Source organism: Oncorhynchus mykiss, chromosome 22 (assembly GCF_057628025.1).
Source record: "Oncorhynchus mykiss isolate SJ-2025 chromosome 22, ASM5762802v1, whole genome shotgun sequence".
Taxonomy (NCBI): Eukaryota; Metazoa; Chordata; class Actinopteri; order Salmoniformes; family Salmonidae; genus Oncorhynchus; species Oncorhynchus mykiss.
The window spans coordinates 2,717,814-2,741,424 of NC_143043.1; the positions used below are offsets into that span (position 1 = coordinate 2,717,814).

Sequence of the window (23,611 nt, forward strand, 5' to 3'; positions counted from 1 at the left end):
TCTATATAGTATCGGAAAAATATTAATATTCTGCAGGTTCTATGACACTTACCTTTGTCAAATAACTCTCAAAGTTCAAGAGGTGCAGCTGTATTTCTAAATGTCACTTTAAAAAAATAAGGGGCAGCATTGCTCTGGCTTCTAAGCAAAAACTAGTAACAATCCAATTAAAATAGGCTATTCTGTCGTCAATTGATGAATGGCGATAGAAACCAGATATAAATTGATTATGGTGCATGTGACTTCAATGAACTGAATGATGAGAGTGATTGATTGAATTTAGAACACTAACTATTTTATTATGAAAATGTATGTAATTTCCCCTCAGAGTCAAATCAGAAACAGAATACAACATACAATGTTTGTAGTTCACTATGTCAATCCTAACCAAAACGAATGGACGCACTGACAGCATTGCAAATGCTGCAGAATTTAGTTTGAGTCGGATGGAAGATTGGATATAAGTCTTCATCTGATTCTGATGTTGACTTCGAGCCTCTGCCTCCGATGCCTGAGCGTCACAGCAGAAAAAAACGAACAGAGCCAACTGATCAATAAGTCTGTTTTATACTGTATCTTGTCATTAATATGTTAATGCAATTTATCTTTTATAATTCATGCACAGGTGCCTTTGTTTAGTAATACTGCAAATCATTTCACCTGTCACCTGGCTGGTTCTATTATTTTATCATCTTTTTAGTTTCTACTTTGTCTAAAGAAGCTGTAACTAGAACCAGATGGATTATCTTGGCGAAGGAGAAATGCTCACTAAAAGGAATGTAATCAAATTTGATGAAAAAATCTGAGAGATAGAAGCCATTTGTGCGTATGGAAAATGACTGGGATCTTTTATTTCAGCACATGGAACCAACACTTTACATGTTTGCGTTTATTTTTGTTCAGCATATTTCTACATAAAATAGTTTATTCACTATCAAGCATGGTTGCCTATGTTTGGGCACCTTCACAGGTTGATAGGCATCTGAATATGCTGAATGTACTCAACACATTGCGATAAGTGATATTATGTGGTATTTAATATATAATGATGACGTTATGAAATTGGTTTTTCTCTGGTCCTGTCCTATAGTGGTGCTGTTGGAGAATGGGGATGTCTATACATTTGGCTACGGTCAGCATGGCCAGCTTGGACACGGAGATGTCAACTCAAGGTAACCACTGACACGCACACACACACATGATTAGTAAACAGACGATAAAGAGATACATTTAATCTATAATGCAGTACAATCATTTAGTCCCCTTGATGTTTGGGGGTAAAGGCTGTCCATGAAGCTTGGTTTTAACTCTCTCTGTGTCTGTGTAGGGGATCTCCCACACTGGTGCAGGCTCTCCCAGGTCCGAGTGTCCAGGTGACAGCTGGTAGTAACCACACGGCAGTGCTCCTCATGGGCGGACAGGTCTTCACCTTCGGCAGCTTCTCGGTACGCCACGCAACTTTATGCCCCTACGGGTTCAATGTCTTTTACACAGATGTCATTTTTCTCTGACTTTGTTTTCCTGATGAACTAGAACCATTGAATTGTATCTAACCCCAAACCAGAATCCCAAATGTTCCTTATTGACCTTGTTGTAATGGTCAAATCTTCACAATGTTACTTTGTCCATTGCTGACATTTTTATTGAATGCATAGAGATGAATATTGTATCGTATTTGAAATGTGGGGGACCACATAATAAGGATACTGACTTCTCTTGTCTGATCATGGTTGTTTTACCTACTTTTATTGAATGCAGTGATTTGTAAGGCATTCTAAATAAGATGACTGACATGACAAAATGACTAAAATGACTGAAACGTATGGACTGAAATTAAATAACTGTCTCTGCAGAAAGGGCAGCTGGGTCGGCCAATCCTGGACATGCCCTACTGGAACGCCAAGCCCTCCCCCATGCCCAACATCGGTGTCAAGTACGGCCGCAAGGCCACTTGGATTGGGGCCAGCGGCGACCAGACCTTCCTGAGAATAGACGAGGCCCTGATCAACTCACACGTCCTGGCTACCTCCGAGATCTTCGCTAGCAAAGACATCATCGGTAAGTTGCAAGCCTTCTGCTCTAAGGTCCTAACCTTAACCTGAGATCAGGACTCACATTAATGAAGCGTCTCAAATTAGTAATGCTGATCTAGAAGTGTAGATCTTAATGGATTATATTACATGGACAGGTGGGACCTGATCCTAGGATAGCGCTGCTACTCTGAGATGCTTGGTGAATACAAACTTTCATGCAAAACTTCCATTGACATAAATGTATGATTCCCATGCAAGGTAGGATTGGGCCTTCACTCAAAACCTCTGTGGAAATGTCTTATGAAGATATTACACAAAATATTATACACTGCTCAAAACAATAAAGGGAACACTTAAACAACACAATGTAACTCCAAGTCAATCACACTTCTGTGAAATCAAACTGTCCACTTAGGAAGCAACACTGATTGACAGTAAATTTCACATGCTGTTGTGCAAATGGAATAGACAACAGGTGTAAATTATAGGCATTTAGCAAGACACCCCCAATTAAGGAGTGGTTCTGCAGGTGGGGACCACAGACCACTTCTCAGTTCCTATGCTTCCTGGCTGATGTTTTGGTCACTTTTGAATGCTGGCGGTGCTTTCACTCTAGTGGTAGCATGAGACGGAGTCTACAACCCACACAAGTGGCTCAGGTAGTGCAGCTCATCCAGGATGGCACATCAATGCGAGATGTGGCAAGAAGGTTTGCTGTGCCTGTCAGCGTAGTGTCCAGAGCATGGAGGCGCCATTAGGAGACAGGCCAGTACATCAGGAGATGTGGAGGAGGCCGTAGGAGGGCAACAACCCAGCAGCAGGACCGCTACCTCCGCCTTTGTGCAAGGAGGAGCAGGAGGAGCACTGCCAGAGCCCTGCAAAATGACCTCCAGCAGGCCACAAATGTGCATGTGTCTGCTCAAACGGTCAGAAACAGACTCCATGAGGGTGGTATGAGGGCCCGACCTCCACAGGTGGGGGTTGTGCTTACAGCCCAACACCGTGCAGGATGTTTGGCATTTGCCAGAGAACACCAAGTTTGGCAAATTCGCCATTGGCGCCCTGTGCTCTTCACAGATGAAAGCAGGTTCACACTGAGCACATGTGACAGTCTGGAGACGCCGTGGAGAACGTTCTGCTGCCTGCAACATCCTCTAGCATGACCGGTTTGGCGGTGGGTCAGTCATGGTGTGGGGTGGCATTTCTTTGCTCCATGTGATCGCCAGAGGTAGCTTTACTGCCATTAGGTACCGAGATGAGATCCTCAGACCCCTTGTGAGACCATATGCTGGTGTGATTGGCCCTGGGTTCCTCCTAATGCAAGACAATGCTAGACCTCATGTGGCTGGAGTGTGTCAGCAGTTCCTGCAAGAGGAAGGCATTGATGCTATGGACTGGCCCGCCCGTTCCCCTGACCTGAATCCAATTGAGCACATCTGGGACATCATGTCTCGCTCCATCCACCAATGCCACGTTGCACCACAGACTGTCCAGGAGTTGGCGGATGCTTTAGTCCAGGTCTGGGAGGAGATCCCTCAGGAGACCATCCGCCACCTCATCAGGAGCATGCCCAGGCGTTGTAGGGAGGTTATACAGGCACGTGGAGGCCACACACACTACTGAGCCTCATTTTGACTTGTTTTAAGGACATTACATCAAAGTTGGATCAGCCTGTAGTGTGATTTTCCACTTTTAATTTTGAGGGTGACTCCAAATCCAGACCTCCATGGGTTGATCAATTTGATTTCCATTTATCAATTTTGTGTGATTTTGTTGTCAGCACATTCAACTATGTAAAGAAAAAAGTATTTAATAGGAATATTTCATTCATTCAGATCTAGGATGTGTTATTTTAGTGTTCCCTTTATTTTTTTGAGCAGTGTATAATATTTAGATGCACAAAAATAGTGCATTAGCCTGAACCTTTCTTCTTTGTGTCCGACGACCAGGCTTAGTCCCCACCTCTGTATCGGAGCCCTCTCCCTTTAAATGCCTGCTCATCAACAAGCTAGATGGCAGCTGTCGCACCTTCAACGACTCCGAGCAGGAGGACCTGCAGGGCTTCGGCCTCTGTCTCGACCCCGTCTACAACGTCATCTGGAGGTCAGACTCAATTTATTTGAATCTTTATCACACTCTCTCTCGAGCGCTCCGTCTCCCTCCCTCTTTCCCCATCTGAGTTTAGCTGCGTCTTTGTAGCAAACCTTATTCTCCATATAGTGCACTATTACCGTTTTCACTCTACCGAGCTGAAATGTAACTTGGTTACCATAATTGCTGTAAAGGACAATGTGAAAATAAAAAGTAGAGCCTGATCAGTACGGTTAGGGTCGGCCCTATAGTGTGAATCTAGCATGAACTAAATGGGGAGTATGGTGTCCCTGCTTAATCTCCTTTTTAAATGTGACAGACAGGAATTTCAATTTCAAACCCATATTCACAAGCGCTTTCTCCCTCTGTAAAGAAGAGTACTGGAGGGAGCTTCTTTTTTTTTTAACTTTATTTATTTTTACTTTATCCATCAAACAGTGAGAGGTAGTTTGTTCTTTGATTCAAAAATACAAGAATATAATTGATCAGGTTCTTATTTTTCAACGTTTAACACACTTTAACACAGATAATTGTAGAGCTGGGCTTTAGGATGATGGAGGCCACTGTGTTATTGGGGACCTTAAATGCTGCAGAAATGTTGGTACCTTTCCCCCGATATGTGCCTCAACACAATCCTGTCTCGGAGCTCTATGGATGATAAATGGAAACAGGATGCATCTGAGCTCAATTTCAAGTCTCATAGCAAAGGCTCTGAATACTTATGTAAATTCTATTTTTTTATTTGCAAAATTATATTTAAAACCTGTTTTTACTTTGTCATTATTGGGTATTGTGTGTAGATTGATGAGTAAAATGCTCTATTCAATCAATTTTAGAATAAGGCTGTAATGTAACAAAATGTGAAAAAAAGGGAAGGGGTCTGAGTACTTTCCGAATGCACTAACTTTCTTTTACATCATTTAATACCCTCTATATGACCTTTCAACTCTTCCTTGTCCTCTCACCTGTAGGTTTCAGCCGGCGTCAAAGGAGATGTGGTGCTACAATGCAGTTATAGCAGATGGCCGTGTGCCATCGGCCACGGACCTAGAGGCCCGCTGCAGCATCCTCAGCCCAGAGCTGGCACTGCCCGATGGAGCCCATGCACGCACCACCCGCTCCCATGGAGCCTTGCACATACTAGGTATAACCACAATGATGATATTAATATTATGGACCTGTTTCTGCTGGTATTTAGTGTGGAATCGTATGGTAGCAAGTACAGGGTCATATTCACTAGGAACGAAACGGAAGCAGTTTGGCTGAAACAGGGAGGGACTACCTGAACTTGTCCAATAAGGTTATCTTTTTTTGTTTTCCGTTGCAAAATTAATTCTTACGATTTGCTATGGTGTGCACTAATGAATATGATCCTGATTAAGCAAGCCCTGATTAAGCAGATGATCCATAGCGATTTAGTTAACCCATATTTTAGCCATGTTGGCTAGGAATTAGTCGGCTATTTGATTCATACTCTGTTACTATTTACTTCAGTTAGACAAACCTGTAAATACCATAGGTTATCATCCCATCTGGCAGTGCCCATTTTTACTGCATCAAATCGATGTAAAGAAGCTAGCTAAGATAGCCAGCTATGTTAGCTAGCCAGCTAGATCGCTAGGCTATTCAAATTTTTTAATAAAATAACATTTGTCACGCGCCGAATGCTTACTTACAAGCCCTTAACCAACAATGTAGTTCAAGAAATTAGTTAAGTAAATAAATAAACTAAAGTAATAAAGGGAATCATTTTTTTAAACATAACTGAGTCAATGGGTACAGGTTAGTGTAGTTAATATGTACATGTAGGGTTGTAAAGTGACTATGCGTAGATAATAAACAGCGAGTATCAGCAGTGTAAAAACAAAGGGGGGGGGGGGTGTCAATGTAAATAGTCTGTTTTATTAATTATTCAGCAGTCTTATGGCTTGGGGATAGAAGCTGTTAAGGAGCCTTTTGGACCTAGACTTGGCGCTCCGGTACCGATTGCTGTGCGGTAGCGGAGAGAACAGTCTATGAGTTGGGTGATGCACTGGGCCGTACGCACTACCCTCTGCCGAGCAGTTGCCTTACCAGGCGGTGAGGATGCTCAGTCAGGATGCTCTCGATGGTGCAGCTGTATAACTTTTTGAGGATCTAGGGACCCATGCCAAATCTTTTCAGTCTCCTGAGTGGGGAAAGATATTGTATTTCCATATTCTTGATTTATTTGGTTTGTTAGGACCATGATAGTTTGTTGATGTGGACACCAAGTAACTTGAAACTCTCGACCCGCTCCACCACAGTTGTTGACGGCCCGTCAGGAAGTCCAAGATCCAGTTGCAGAGGGTGGTGTTTAGTCCTTCGCTTAGTGATGAGCTTTGTGGGCACTATGGTGTTGAGACCGTGATCACACAGTCGTTTGGAACAGCTGGTGCTCTCATGCCTCATGCATGCTTCTGTGTTGCTTGCCTCGAAGCGAGCATAGTAGGCATTTAGCTCATCTGGTAGGCTCACGTCACTGGGCAGCTCGCGGCTGTGCTTCCCTTTGTAGTCCGTAATAGTTTGCAAGCCCTGCCACATCCGACGAGCGTAAGAGCCGGTGTAGTAGGATTAGTGTCCCGCTACTTGAAATTGTCAGCTTTAGCTCGGTGCGGATGTTGCCTGTAATCCATGGCTTCTGATTGGGATTAGGACTGTGGCGGTCACAAAATGTCGTCAGCCCGGTGATTGTCGGTATCACGGTAATTGACCGTTAATTAACATAAACACATTTAGCATCTCCTGGCTTCCACACACAGCCTACAAGCCACTGATGCATAACTTTGGAACATCTACATTTTAAAAAGTCGAATCAAGCCATGTAATATAGCCTACACAATAAATCCATTATTTTAGACAAGTCTAAAGAAGCATGATATTAAGATAATGTCATCTATTTCATAAGAACTCAAAAGCGTACTCTGAGTTGTCCTCATGTTAGGTCCTGATAATTCCGTGGCATTATTTTATAGTATGAAGAATACAATTGAACAAAGCTGAATAAAATGGAAAGGATATTTCCTCCAAACGATTTGAGGGCGTGTTTGGGGATATTCAGAGGTGGAATCTTTCTGTGGGAATTAACGGTAATATATGGGAATTAACGGGAATATATGCAAATTAATATTAATACCATTTAAATGTAGATGTTTTTTGCATTGGACATATTTACCATATCATATGGAGACAGAAACATAAACCTTTCACCTTTATCATAAGTAAAATAATTGCAAATTATTAAATCCTTCCAATATAAATAAAAAATAAAAAATTAGTTACTAATTGAACTTTAATTAATGAGTTGACATGGGATGATTTCACTGAACATGAAAAGGGAATATTTTGGCCCATTCCTCCTGATAGAGCTGGTGTAACTGAGTCAGGTTTGTTGGCCTCCTTGCTCGCACACGCTTTTTCAGTTCTGCCCACAGAATTTCTATAGGATTGAGGTCAGGGTTTTGTGATGGCCACTCCAATACCTTGACTTTGTTGTCCTTAAGCCATTTTGCCACTACTTTGCAAGTATGCTTGGTGTCATTGTCCATTTGGAAGACCCATTTATGACCAAGCTTTAACTTCCTAAAATTTGTGCGGCCTTTTAAGCATTCTAGAACCGTTAAATAGTTAAATAAAATAGTTACCACTGGGAATGTGATGAAATAAATAAAATATGAAATTAATCATTCTCTATTATTCTGACATTTCACATTCTTAAAATAAAGCGGTGATCCTAACTTACCTAAAACAGGGAATTTTTATTAGGATTAAATGTCAGGAATAGTGAAAAACTGAATAGTGTATAGTGAAAAACTTCTGACTTCAACTGTACTTATTTCACTGTACAGTCTTACCTATGGATTGTGGATCAATGACATGGGGTATCAGTCTACTCAGTGACACCCAGAGAACATTAGTGTCGTAGCTCTTATTGTGGGACTCAAAGAAATGTGAATTGAGACATTTACTGTCAACCTATGTGTATTGAATAGGGTTGTACATTTTTGGGAATATTCAGAGGTGGAAACTTTCCGTGGGAATTAACAGGAATATATGGGAATTAACAGAAATATGCAAATTAATATTAATAACATTTAAAATGCAGATTTACCATATCTGGAGACAGAAACATAAACCTTTTACCTTATCATAAGTAGGCATAATTGCAAATGATAAAATCCTTTCAATAAAAAATAATTTTAAAAACTACTTAGTTTCTAATTGAACTTTAATTAATGAGTTGACATGGGATGATTTCACTGAACATGAAAAGGGAATATTGAATGATCCATGGCATCTCCCCAAAACATTTTCAACATACATCTGTAAAATGATAGTTTCTAGACTAAAGCTTTGGTTGTCTTCCTCTCAGGCTTCCATGTCCTCTCCCTGGACCTTCATGTCCACCTCTTGAACATCAGGCTCTGAGGCCTCATCTTCACTGTCACTTTCCAACCTTGTTGAAGATGGCTTGTTGTCAGGCTCAAAAAGCCTCAAATTTGGCTGGATGGCCACCAATTTTTCAATCCTTGTATTGGTCAACCTGTTGCATGCTTTGGTGTGTGTGTGTTCCCAAACAAGGACCAGTTGCTCTCTGAGACGGCTGATGTTGGTGGGATTTGGAGGATGATGGATGCAACGGCAAAGAGCCTCAGATCCACAAAGTCCCTTCCACCATGCGGTTGATGAGATATGTTGGCACGACTGCCATATTGCATCTTAATTCCAAAGACCTTGCTTGGAAATGTACTTCGCCAGACTGCCAAGAACCTTGCCCTCATCCAGGCCAAGGTGGCGAGACACGGTAGTAATGACACCATAGGCCTTGTTGATCTCCGCACCAGACAGGATGCTCTTGCCAGCATACTTGGGGTTCAACATGTACGCTGCGACGTGTATGGGTGACAGGCAGAAGTCTTCACTTTTTGATGCATTTCAAAACTGCAGTTTCCTCTGCTTGAAGCAACAGTGAAGTGGGCAGGGCAGTAAGGCTTGATTCTCTTTCCTCTGCAAGCAGAGTCTGAACATCAGACAGGATGGCATTGTCTCCCTCAATCCGTGCAATGGCTACTGCTATAGGTTTCAGGTTTCCTTTGCAACCCTCGTTGAGTGGTTAACAAAGAAATAGGTATTCCTACATGCTTCAATTAGAGATAATAATGTACATTTAGTTCTACAAATGTTGGGCTATCTAATGATGATTTTGAAAAAAGTTGCTTGAAAGGCATCATCTTTACTTTGTTTTTTAAGCAGGCTGCACACACATCAGTCTTTTATTCACAATTTGACAAGCACTTGACAATGCTGAGAATTTCACGGCGGCGTCCCCTTTGTGTGGCCGTAACGCACCCTAAAAAAATCCATGCCTTTTGCTGCTAGTGGCCATTGTGCCATTCTCGCTGAGTGCTGCGCGGCCCATCACGTGATCGGGTCTTTCTCACAGGCTACAAGTGAAGACGTACACATCAGGGACGCAACTGCACGCGTCCTTATCCAATTCCAAGGTGCATATTCAAGATATTGGAAGATCTGTCCACATTTTAATTTTTGTCAGCCAACAAGATGAGTAGGCCTAACGAACAGCAAAGCACTAGCCTATATCAATCTACTATCTCCCATAGTACAAAGGATGACCTATGTGTGAGAAAGAATTCCAAACATAGTCTGGGACAGTTGTTGGATGTGATAGATCCCAATTAATACAACCACTAGCATCACAAGAACTGTTTTACGCTATGTGACTGATGCAGCAGATCAAAATGTTTAGCTTAAAATGTTGATTTATCTTCCCGAAACTTGAAACTCACGTGCTGTGTATGTATGCCAGTTAGGCTCTACACCCCTTGTAAAGTGGATTAATGTGCTTAATTTTAAGAAGCTATTTGGCCACTTTAATTGTGATACAAACCTTATTAAAACATATAGGCCTATGGGCTAGGCTACATGAGGTGTGTGACTATGATTTGAAAGTCACAAAAAAAGTCATTGTTTCTTATGCTGGGCATTATTCACAAGTGATAATATATAATTAACAGGCTAATTTTATCACCCATCAGACTATTCTTGATTTAATCTTGTCTTTACATATACTAACTAATTTATATGTGAAATTTGTTTTGATTTAGAATGGACCATTATCATGCACCTGTATTGAAACAGGGGCATGCGGGAAAAACAACCTGCCATCTATGCACATAAATAGCGAATGGAGGACGCTTTTCCCGGTTGTTTATTTTCATGCTAGCCAATTAAGCTATACTCCTGTTGTAAATAAAAGCAATGTGCTTAATATTAGTAATGTTGATAAATAAAGTAGGCCTAGCCTATAGAAAGCTGATCCTCCTTTTTTCAGTAGAGGCCAAAACTCTGTTTTCTCACACAATTGCATAGCATATTCAAATGTTGCGCAACATGAGCTCATGTGCTCTCATAAAGTGTTTGATTAGATGTTCAAATACATTCGTATTGATGTCAGAGTGATTAGAGGGACAATAGAGTGCTGAGTACCAGGCAGTTAGCAAGTTTGGTAGGCATACCAATGACCATTAGCAGCATCAGAGCTTGGCGAAGCATAATTACCGTGACTGAACTGTCACGTGGAATTTGACTTCGGTCGAGACTCGTGACCGCCGGTGTGGTGGTGGGTATGATCACTGTGGGGACGACGTCGTCAATGCACTTATTGATGAAAACCGGTGACTGAGGTGGTATACTCATTTAAAGCCATTGGATGAATCCCGGAACATATTCCAGTCTGGCTAACAAAAAAATCCTGTAGCATAGCATCCGTGCCATCTGACCACTTCCGTATTGAGCGAGTCACTGGTACATCCTGCTTTAGTTTTTGCTTGTAAGCAGGAATCAGGAGGATATAATTATGGTCAGAATTGCCAAATGGAGGGCAAGAGAGACCTTTGTATGCATCTCTCTGTGTAGAGTAAAGGTGGTCTAGAGATGTTTTTCCTCTGGTTGCACATGTGACATGCTGGTAGAAATGAGGTAGAACAGATTTTAGTTTGCCTGCATCTAAATCCCTGGCCACCAGGAGCGCCACTTCTGGATCAGCATTTTCTTGTTTGCTTATGGCCTTATAGAGTTGGTTGAGTGCGGTCTTCGTGCCAGCATCAGTTTGTCGTGGTAAATCGACGGCTACGAAAAATATAGATGAAAACTCTCTTGGTAGATAGTGTGGTCTAAAGCTTATCATGAGGTACTCTACCTCAGGCGAGCATTTCCTCAAGACACACCCCCACCCCTCGTCTTACCAGACATAGCTGTCCTTCCGATGCACGTAAAACCCAGCCAGCTCTATTTTATCCATGTCATTGTTCAGCCACGACTCAGTGAAAATTAAGATATTACAGTTTTAATGTCCCGTTGGTAGAATAATCTTGAACGGAGATCGTCCAATAGAACGGATGGTAGAGGCTGGTTACCCATTTGCCGACGAACTCTCACAAGGCACCCCGATCTCCTCCCCCTGTCTTTTCGTCTTCACGCGAATGACGGGGATTTGGGCCTGGTCTCGGGGAAGCAGTATATCCTTCACGTCGGAAAAAATCTTTGTCCAGTTTGAGGTGTGTTATTGCTGTTCTGATCTCCAGAAGCTCTCTTCTGTCCTAAGAGACGGTAGCAGCAACATTATGTACAAAATAAGTTACAAACAATGTGAAAAAACAAACAAAATAGCTCAGTTGGTTAGGAGCTTGTAAAACGGCAGCCATTATCTAAATGTTCGAGGCTATTTTGCTGCACTCCCTGTCCTTGTTTCCCCTTCAAAAATAAATTATTAATCTCTATTTGCAGAAAGACTTAGCTAATAAGAACATTAATTTTTCTGTACTACGTTAGCACAGTGCTTTTACAGAAGTACTGTCAAGCACTTACAAACGCACACCAAAAACAGACAAAACGATAAACAGAAGTGTGTCCATTCGTCTGATGATAATGTTAAGCACAAACAGGAAGTGCCCTGTGTGTGTTGTGACCAGGTTGCCTGGATACGCTGGCGGCCATGCAAGAGCTGAAGATGGGCGTGGCCAGCACAGAGGAGGAGACTCAGGCTGTTATGAAGGTCTACTCCAAGGAGGACTACAGCGTGGTCAACCGCTTCGAGAGTGAGTCCACACACTCAGTCACTCATGTGTTTCAGTTCTTATCTTCTACATCAGGGTTCCCTAACTGGCGGGCCACCTGCGGGTGGTTTCATTTGGCCCCCAAGTTTTCTGAAAATGTCATTGTTCGACATAAGACTCTAAAAACACCAGGAAATCAGCTCCAATTGATTTTTATTTAAGAAATCTGTTTCCAAGTATTCCCTCATATGCAAATGTGAGCAATACTTAAAATTATTGTTTTAGTAAAACATTATCTGTTTGGGCTTCTTGCATTCAATTTGCAGTCTACAAATCATTTGTAATTATGTTCCGTCCCCCCGATCATCTGCTCAACAAAAAATCTGCCTGTGGCTAAATTTAGTTGATCCCTGTTCTACAGTATTTGTCACACTCACAGCTATTACTCATATCCCTTTTTCCTGATTTTGGTTTGATTGATTTGTGACATGATATTACAGCCAGAGACAACATTACATATACTTTATCACCAGTGATACATAAAAAAAATTCAAGGATTACTACAAAAAATGATAACCCATATTATAATTCAAGGATGCATTGAAAAGTATGAACAGCTGAGTACCTTGTGTTTCATTATATCATATTGCAGTGACTGGGCACTTCTAATAAAACAAACCTCATTGTATTGTTATGAGCACAGCTGATGATGCTGCAGAGCCTGAGTCATCGCAACTTCATGTGTAATGTCATAGGTCACGGGGGTGGCTGGGGTTACTCTGCCCACTCGGTGGAGGCCATCCGCTTCTGTTCTGATGCGGACATCCTACTGGGGGGACTGGGCCTGTTCGGGGGCCGTGGGGAGTACACCGCGAAGCTCAAGGTCAGTGGCAGGGAGGGACACTAGCAAATGGACTGCATTTCCTCTTGCTCTTTTTGCTAGGTCTATCTATACATGTTTGACATTGTAAGATGGTAATTTATCCCATTTACCACCAATGTGTAGTACCCACAGCACTGACGGCTGCCACACAGTTCTCACACCCAAAAGCTATCACCAATCTAAATGTAACTGCCAAAATAAAGGAAACACCAACACAGTGTCTTAATAGGCCCTGGAGGGAAACTAAAGTCATTCCACTACCCGAGAATAGTAAAGCCCCCTTTACTAGCTCAAATAGCCGACCGATCAGCCTGTTACCAACACTTGGTAAACTTCTGGAAAAAATAGTGTTTGACCAGATATAATAAACAAATTGACAACAGACTTTCAGCACGCTTATAGGGAAGGACACTCAACAAGCACAGCACTTACACAAATGACCAATGATTGGCTGAGAGAAATGTATGATAAAATGAGGGGGGATGTCTTGTTAGACTTCAGTGCAGCTTTTGACATGATCTATCATAGTCTACTGCTGGAAAAACGTATGTGTTATGGCTATAATGTGGATAAAGAGTTACCTGCCTAACAGAACACAGAGGGTGTTCTGTAATGGAAGCGTCTCGAACATAATCTCGGTAGAATCAGGAATTCCCCAGGGTAACTGTTTAGGCCCCTTGCTTTTTTCAATCTTTACCAACGACATGCCTCCGGCTTTGAGTAAGGTCAATGTGTCTATGTACGCGGATGACTCAACACTATACACGTTAGCTACTACAGCGACAGCTGACCCTTAAAAGTACACGGAGAGCTAACATTAATGACATGCATGTCAATCTCTCATGGCTCAAAGTGGATCATTACTTGTTTTTGTAAGAGGTGTTGAATGTACCAAGCTGTCTGTTTTTAAAATACACACACATCTCTGACACACATGCATACCCCACAAGACATGCCACCAGTGTTCTCTTCACAGTCCCCAATTCCAGAACAGACTATAGGAAGCGCACAGTACTACATAGAGCCATGACTACATGGAACTCTATTCCACATCAGGTAACTCATGCAAGCAGTAGAATCAGATTTCAAATGCAGCTAAAAAAAACACTATGTAACAACAGGGCTGTGAAGAGACACAAACACATGCATACGCACATATTGTGATATTGTTGTATGGTGGTATTGAACATGATGTGGATATGTGGTGGTATTGAACATGTGTTGTGGATATGTGGTGGTATTGAACATGTTGTGGATATGTGGTGGTATTGAACATGTTGTGTTGTGGATATGTGGTGGTATTGAACATGTTGTGGATATGTGGTGGTATTGAACGTGTTGTGGATATGTGGTGGTATTGAACATGTTGTGGATATGTGGTGGTATTGAACATGTTGTGGATATGTGGTGGTATTGAACATGTTGTGGATATGTGGTGGTATTGAACATGTTGTAGATATGTGGTGGTATTGAACATGTTGTGTTGTGGATATGTGGTGGTATTGTACATGTTGTGGATATGTGGCGGTATTGAACGTGTTGTGGATATGTGGTGGTATTGAACATGTTGTGTTGTGGATATGTGGTGGTATTGAACATGTTGTGTTGTGGATATATGGTGGTATTGAACATGTTGTGGATATGTGGTGGTATTGAACATGTTGTGGATATGTGGTGGTATTGAACATGTTGTGGATATGTGGTGGTATTGAACGTGTTGTGGATATGTGGTGGTATTGAACATGTTGTGGATATGTGGTGGTATTGAACATGTTGTGGATATGTGGTGGTATTGAACATGTTGTGGATATGTGGTGGTATTGAACATGTTGTAGATATGTGGTGGTATTGAACATGTTGTGTTGTGGATATGTGGTGGTATTGAACGTGTTGTGGATATGTGGTGGTATTGAACATGTTGTGGATACTCAACACTATACACGTTAGCTACTACAGCGACAGCTGACCCTTAAAAGTACACGGAGAGCTAACATTAATGACATGCATGTCAATCTCTCATGGCTCAAAGTGGATCATTACTTGTTTTTGTAAGAGGTGTTGAATGTACCAAGCTGTCTGTTTTTAAAATACACACACATCTCTGACACACATGCATACCCCACAAGACATGCCACCAGTGTTCTCTTCACAGTCCCCAATTCCAGAACAGACTATAGGAAGCGCACAGTACTACATAGAGCCATGACTACATGGAACTCTATTCCACATCAGGTAACTCATGCAAGCAGTAGAATCAGATTTCAAATGCAGCTAAAAAAAACACTATGTAACAACAGGGCTGTGAAGAGACACAAACACATGCATACGCACATATTGTGATATTGTTGTATGGTGGTATTGAACGTGTTGTGGATATGTGGTGGTATTGAACATGTTGTGGATATGTGGTGGTATTGAACATGTTGTGGATATGTGGTGGTATTGAACATGTTGTGGATATGTGGTGGTATTGAACATGTTGTGGATATGTGGTGGTATTGAACATGTTGTGTTGTGGATATGTGGTGGTATTGAACATGTGTTGTGGATATATGGTGGTATTGAACATGTTGTGGATATGTGGTGGTATTGAACATGTTGTGGATATGTGGTGGTATTGAACATGTTGTGGATATGTGGTGGTATTGAACATGTTGTGGATATGTGGTGGTATTGAACATGTTGTAGATATGTGGTGGTATTGAACATGTTGTGTTGTGGATATGTGGTGGTATTGAACATGTTGTAGATATGTGGTGGTATTGAACATGTTGTGTTGTGGATATGTGGTGGTATTGTACATGTTGTGGATATGTGGCGGTATTGAACGTGTTGTAGATATGTGGTGGTATTGAACATGTTGTGGATATGTGGTGGTATTGAACATGTTGTGGATATGTGGTGGTATTGAACGTGTTGTGGATATGTGGTGGTATTGAACATGTTGTAGATATGTGGTGGTATTGAACATGTTGTGGATATGTGGTGGTATTGTACATGTTGTGGATATGTGGTGGTATTGAACGTGTTGTGTTGTGGATATGTGGTGGTATTGTACATGTTGTGGATATGTGGCGGTATTGAACGTGTTGTGGATATGTGGTGGTATTGAACATGTTGTGTTGTGGATATGTGGTGGTATTGAACATGTTGTGTTGTGGATATGTGGTGGTATTGAACGTGTTGTGGATATGTGGTGGTATTGAACATGTTGTGTTGTGGATATGTGGTGGTATTGAACATGTTGTGGATATGTGGTGGTATTGAACATGTTGTGGATATGTGGTGGTATTGAACATGTTGTAGATATGTGGTGGTATTGAACATGTTGTGTTGTGGATATGTGGTGGTATTGAACGTGTTGTGGATATGTGGTGGTATTGAACATGTTGTGGATATGTGGTGGTATTGAACATGTTGTGTTGTGGATATGTGGTGGTTTTGAACATGTTGTGGATATGTGGTGGTATTGAACATGTTGTGGATATGTGGTGGTATTGAACGTGTTGTGGATATGTGGTGGTATTGGACATGTTGTGGATATGTGGTGGTATTGAACATGTTGTGGATATGTGGTGGTATTGAACATGTTGTGGATATGTGGTGGTATTGAACATGTTGTGTTGTGGATATGTGGTGGTATTGAACATGTTGTGTTGTGGCTATGTGGTGGTATTGAACATTTTGTGTTGTGGATATGTGGTGGTGTAGGGATGTTATAGGATGTACTGTTTTATCTTTAGCTCATTCAGTACAAACATAGTTCACTGTTTTATATTTTCTTTTCTATGTAATGTGGTATTGCTTTGGTGTGTTTGGACCCCAGGAAGAGAGCAGCTAATGGGGATCCCATTAAATAAATACAAATACAGCCCACCCGCTCTTTTCACGACCTCCGACACTAAAGCTGCCAGTAAGAAGCTTTTTCGTGGCTGTTAAGTAGTAGATTCCCAAATGCCCAATAAAAACACTCATTAAGCTGCAATTGTGTAGTAATACGAATAGGAATTGTATTGTAATGCAAATAATAAATGTGTGTTCATCAGTAGGCATGTGCCAATACTCTGCTCATCACTACTCAAATTACCAAATGATCAGGAATGACTTACCACTCGTCTTAAATAAGTAATGAAATTACCTATTACGGAGGAGAACTTGTAAGGTAGTGATAAATACTAAGTCATTTTTTTCATGCGGTTGTGGCAATATCCTGACATCTGGTGGTGACTAGAAACAATTGCATAATAAGAACTATTACAAATTGATGGTCCTGAAAATAAATATTAGTGCTTGAAAAAGGTCTTGAATTTGACTTGCCACGGTCTATACGAACCCCGAATCAAGTGTTTCCTTTATTTTGGTAGTTACAATACCTTTATATTTAACCTTTGTAATCTCAGTTGTTTGAGTACACTTCAAATATCAAGGTTAGTAGGTATACTAGTGTCAACTGTTTATTTATTTATCAATGTATTAATGTAATCTTTATATTGCTAGGTTCTGTGATATTGAACACATTAGCAAATAGTTTAAATTATACCACAGCCCGAATAGAGGTTTATTCAAGTTCTGCTAGTAAGGCTGACTGTTGTGTTGTTACTGTGCAGTTGTTAGAGCTGGGGCCTGATGGTGGAGACCATGAGACGGATGGGGACCTCCTGGCTGAGACTGACGTCCTGGCCTATGACTGCGCTGCCAGGGAGAAGTACGCCATGATGTTTGACGAACCGGTGCTGCTGCAGCTGGGCTGGTGGTACGTGGCATGGGCCCAGGTGTCTGGGCCCAGCTCAGACTGTGGCTCCCACGGACAGGCCACCATCACCACAGATGACAGGTTACTATTGTAGTTCGTAGAAATACAATTACTTTAAAAGATATCCTCATTGTCTTTGTGAATAATGTCGACCTACACTCTTTTGCAGTGTGGTCTTTCAGTTCAAGAGCTCCAAGAAGTCAAACAACGGTACCGATGTGAACGCAGGTCAAATACCTCACCTCTTGTACAGGCAAGTCATTTTCCTACATGCAAATCACATTTTATTGGTAACATACACATATTTAGCAGATGTTATTGCGGGTGTAGCAAAAGTTGCTTAGGAGTTAGAAGCAGCGCTGCCATGTCTGTCTGCGCCATCATTCTCATGTCTGAAATAGTGACCCATGAAATGTATATTGATGAACTTCAAGTAACCAGCTTTGTAATGGGAATGTGATTTGGTTGTTTTACTATTCTAGGCTTCCGTCGAACGATGGCATCGTAGCCAAAGGGAAACAGCAGACCAGTGAGCCGGTTCACATCCTCAAACGCTCCTTCGCCAGGACCGTTTCAGTGGTACGAACCGTACGCCTGTGTTTCCCCAAGCTAGACTTGTTTCCAGGAAGGCCCCAGTAGTATACAGTAGTAGTTAGGATGTTGCTAGTGAATATTTCATGAATAGGTTGTAAAGCTGTAGTTAACAGGTAATAAACATGCAGTCAAGTTGTCCTCCCCTCCTCTCCCTGTAGGAGTGTTTTGAGTCCCTGCTGAGGATCCTCCACTGGAGCTGGACCACCCTGGTGCTGGGGGTGGAGGAGCTGAGGGCCCTGAAAGGCTTCCAGTACACGGCCACCCTGCTGGACCTGGAGCGCCTGCGCTTTGTAGGGACCTGCTGCCTGCGCTTGCTCCGCGTCTACATCTGTGAGATCTTCCCCGTATCTGGTAGGGTTACAAAGATGCACGTGCACAAATGCGCACACATATGCTGCAGGCATGGAAGCATGCTCGAACACACACACACACACAAAAATCCAAGTTGATGCCAAGGATTTTACTACATAGAGAGACCTAACACATTATTAGCCTTACATTTTAAAGGCTCATAGCAAGTAATAAAACCATTATACCTGTCAGCTTTAACAATAGAACCGCTAAAACAGTCATTTTGACTGCTAATTTTTAAGTCATGCCTACTCTGTCCAACTTAAAGTAGGCTACACAGTGAGAGCGTGCATAATTGTACTTGCTGAACGACTTTCAATATCTGGGAAAATATCCACATTGGGCAGCAGGTGAGCAAGTGTCGGAGAATGTGGTGATGAGGCTTGTGGAACCTTGGCAAGGGGAGACATTTCACCATGGACAATTTCTTAACTTCGCTGTAATTCACTGTAACAAGTTGTTTGCGAAGAAAACAAATCTGGCCAGCACCAAGAACAAAGTGAGATGTGAGCTCCCTCCCCCTGCGCAAAATAAGGCACCGGCACAGCTGTTGTACTCCACAACGATGCTGAAGGATGACAAGATGACGGGACACAATGAGAAAACCGGAGACTATTAGGCATTACAACCAAAATGTGTCAAGCAAGTGAAAGTAACACAAATGGTCAACTGTTAGCACAAGGGATAAGAGCTAAATGAAATGCAACTGATGCCCTTGCGTGAAGACGTGCACGAGCTGACAATAAGTAACTATTTTTCACTGCATTATAATGACATAACGCTTTGGAAAAACATTATCAGCTGCTACTCGCCTTTTCGAGACGCCTACAAGGGCCTACCCCGCCCTCCCTTCGGCAAATCAGATTACCACTCCCTTTTGCTCCTCCCTTCCTATAGTCGGAAACTCAAACAGGAAGTACCTGTGCTAAGGTCTCAACACCGATCGGTCGGAATCCATGCTTCAAGATTGTTTTGATCACACGGCTTGGGATATGTTCCGGTTAGCCTCAGAGAATAACATTGACGTTAACATTGACACGGTGCCTGCGATCATCAGGAAGTGTATAGCGGTGTCTATTAAAACCAGAAACCGTGGATAGATGGCGGCATTCGCGCAAACCTGAAAGCGCAAACCACCACATTTAACCATGGCAAGTTGTCTGGGAATATTGTTGGATAAAAACAGTGTAGTTATTCCCTCCGTAAGGAAATCAAACAGGTGAAACGTCAGTACAGAGACAAAGTGGAGTCGCAATTCTACAGCTCAGACACTAGACATATGTGGCAGGGTCTACAGACTATAATGAATTATACATGGGTGCGTGCTCAGCCCCCTCCTGTACTCCCTGTTCACCCATGACTGCTTGGCCATGCACACCTCCAACTCAATCATCAAGACAGCCTACAGGGAGGAGGTGAGGGCCCTGGAGGAGTGGTGCCAGACAAATTACCTCAACTTCAACAAAATTAAAGAGCTGATGGTGGACTTGAGTAAACAGGGAGCATGCCCCTATCCACATCGATAGGACAGCAGTAGAGAAGATGGAAAGCTTCATGTTCCTTGGCGTACACATCACTGAAAATCTGAAATGGTCCACACTGTGTGGGTGGGCACAACAGCGCCTCTTCTTCCTCAGGAAGCTGAAGAAATGTGGCTTGGCCCTTATGACCGTCAAACTTTTACAGATGCACAGCTGAGGGTATCCTGTTGGAATAATCATCGCCTGGTACAGGAACTGCACCGCCCGGTACAGCAACTGCACCGCCCGCAACCGCAGGGCTCTCCAGAGGGTGGTACGGTCTGCCCAACACATCACCGGGTGCACACTGCCTGCCCTCCAGGACACCTACAGCACCCGATTGTCACAGGACAGCCAAAAAGATCCTGAGGGACATCAATCACCTGAGCCAAGGGCTGTTCACCCTGCTGTCATCCAGAAGGCGAGGTCTGTACAGGTGCATCAAAGCGGGGACCGAGAGACTGAAAAACAGCTTCTATCTTAAGGCCATCAGACTGTTAAATATCCATCACTGGCCGGAAATTATAGGCATTTAGCAAGACACCCCCAATAAAGGAGTGGTTCTGCAGGTGGGGACCACAGACCACTTCTCAGTTCCTATGCTTCCTGGCTGATGTTTTGGTCACTTTTGAATGCTGGCGGTGCTTTCACTCTAGTGGTAGCATGAGACGGAGTCTACAACCCACACAAGTGGCTCAGGTAGTGCAGCTCATCCAGGATGGCACATCAATGCGAGATGTGGCAAGAAGGTTTGCTGTGTCTGTCAGCGTAGTGTCCAGAGCATGGAGGCGCTACCAGGAGACAGGCCAGTACATCAGGGCAACAACCCAGCAGCAGGACCGCTACCTCCGCCTTTGTGCAAGGAGGAGCAGGAGGAGCACTGCCAGAGCCCTGCAAAATGACCTCCAGCAGGCCACAAATGTGCATGTGTCTGCTCAAACGGTCAGAAACAGACTCCATGAGGGTGGTATGAGGGCCCGACGTCCACAGTTGGGGATTGTGCTTACAGCCCAACACCGTGCAGGATGTTTGGCATTTGCCAGAGAACACCAAGATTGGCAAATTCGCCACTGGCGCCCTGTGCTCTTCACAGGTGAAAGCAGGTTCACACTGAGCACATGTGACAGACGTGACAGTCTGGAGACACCGTGGAGAACGTTCTGCTGCCTGCAACATCCTCCAGCATGACCGGTTTGGCAGTGGGTCAGTCATGGTGTGGGGTGGCATTTCTTTGGGGGGGCCGCACGACCCTCCATGTGCTCGCCAGAGGTAGCCTGACTACCATTAGGTACCGAGATGAGATCCTCAGACCCTTTGTGAGACCATATGCTGGTGTGGTTGGCCCTGGGTTCCTCCTAATACAAAACAATGCTAGACCTCATGTGGCTGGAGTGTGTCAGCAGTTCCTGCAAGAGGAAGGCATTGATGCTATGGACTGGCCCGCCCGTTCCCCAGACCTGAATCCAATTGAGCACATCTGGGACATCATGTCTCGCTCCATCCACCAATGCCACGTTGCACCACAGACTGTCCAGGAGTTGGCGGATGCTTTAGTCCAGGTCTGGGAGGAGATCCCTCAGGAGACCATCCGCCACCTCATCAGGAGCATGCCCAGGCTTTGTAGGAAGGCCATACAGGCACGTGGAGGCCACACACACTACTGAGCCTCATTTTGACTTGTTTTAAGGACATTACATCAAAGTTGGATCAGCCTGTAGTGTGGTTTTCCACTTTAATTTTGAGTGTGACTCCAAATCCAGACCTCCATGGGTTGATAAATTTGATTTCCATTGATAATTTTTGTGTGGTTTTGTTGTCAGCACATTCAACTATGTAAAGAAGAAAGTATTTAATAAGAATATTTCATTCATTCAGTTCTAAGATGTGTTATTTTAGTGTTCCCTTTATTTTTTTGAGCAGTGTATGTGTGTATATATATATATATATATATATATATGTATGTATATATATATATATATATATATGTGTATATATGTATATATATATATATATATATATGTATATATATATGTATATATATATATATATATATATATATATATATATATATATATATATATATATATATATGTGTGTGTGTGTATGTGTGTGTGTGTGTATGTATGTATGTATGTATGTATGTATGTATGTATGTATGTATGTATGTATGTATGTATGTATGTATGTATGTATGTATGTATGTATGTATGTATGTATGTATGTATGTATGTATGTATGTATGTATGTATGTATGTATGTATGTATGTATGTATGTATGTATGTATGTATGTATGTATGTATGTATGTATGTATGTATGTATGTATGTATGTATGTATGTATGTATGTATGTATGTGTGTGTGTGTGTGTGTGTGTGTGTATATATGTGTGTATATATATATATACACACACACACACACACACACTACCAGTCAAAAGTTTTAGAGCACCTACTCATTCAAGGGCTTTTCTTTATTTTTGCTATTTACTACATTGTAGAATAATAGTGAAGACATCAAAACTATGAAATAACACATTTGGAATTATGTAGTAACCAAAAAAGTGCGTGAGATTCTTCAAAATAGCCACCCTTTGCCTTGATGACAGCGTTGCACACTCTTGGCATTCTCTCAACCGGCTTTACCTGGAGTTAATTTCTAACAGTCTTGAATGAGTTCCCACATATGCTGAGAATTGTTGGCTGCTTTTCCTTCAATCTGGTGATTGTGGAGGCCAGGTCATCTAATGTAGCACTTATCACTCTCCTTGGTCAAATAGCCCTTACGCAGTCTGGAGGTGTGTTGGGTCATTGTCATGTTGAAAAACAAATGATATTCCCATTAAGTGCAAACCAGATGGGAATGCATATCACTTCAGAATTCTGTGGTAGCCATGCTGGTTAAATGTGCTTTGAATTCTAAATACATCACTGACAGTGTCACGAGTAAAGCACCATCACCTCCTCCATGCTTCACGGTGGGAACCACACATGCGGAGATCATCCGTTCACCTACTCTACGTCTCACAAAGCGGTTGCAACCAAAAATCTCCAATTTGGACTCCAGACCGAAAGACAGATTTCCACCGGTCTAATCTCCATTGCTCGTGTTTCTTTGCCCATGCAAGTTTCTTCTTATCCTTCAGTAGTGGTTTCTTTGCAGCAATTTGAGTCTCCTCTGAACAGTTGATGTTTAGATGTTACTTGAACTTGGTGAAGTATTTATTTGGGGTGCAGTCTGAGGTGCAGTTAACTTAAATGATCCATGTGTTATTTCGTAGTTTTGATGTCTTCAC

The 23,611-nt window shown here is 42.3% G+C and overlaps 1 protein-coding gene across 20 annotated transcripts in view; it reads left to right on the plus strand.

Annotated features, from left to right (window-relative positions):
• The window catches only part of mycbp2 (MYC binding protein 2), a 316,135-nt gene that overhangs the window by 172,710 nt on the left and 119,814 nt on the right, over positions 1-23,611 (plus strand). For all 20 annotated transcript variants that reach the window (XM_090215106.1, XM_090215110.1, XM_090215108.1 and 17 more), the window contains exons 19-29: positions 1,091-1,172; positions 1,328-1,445; positions 1,854-2,058; positions 3,983-4,136; positions 5,096-5,268; positions 12,134-12,259; positions 12,973-13,100; positions 17,708-17,934; positions 18,023-18,106; positions 18,336-18,432; positions 18,606-18,798. In XM_090215106.1, the coding sequence (XP_090071232.1) occupies positions 1,091-1,172; positions 1,328-1,445; positions 1,854-2,058; positions 3,983-4,136; positions 5,096-5,268; positions 12,134-12,259; positions 12,973-13,100; positions 17,708-17,934; positions 18,023-18,106; positions 18,336-18,432; positions 18,606-18,798 (1,587 nt within the window). The remainder of the gene's footprint in view (positions 1-1,090; positions 1,173-1,327; positions 1,446-1,853; positions 2,059-3,982; positions 4,137-5,095; positions 5,269-12,133; positions 12,260-12,972; positions 13,101-17,707; positions 17,935-18,022; positions 18,107-18,335; positions 18,433-18,605; positions 18,799-23,611) is intronic.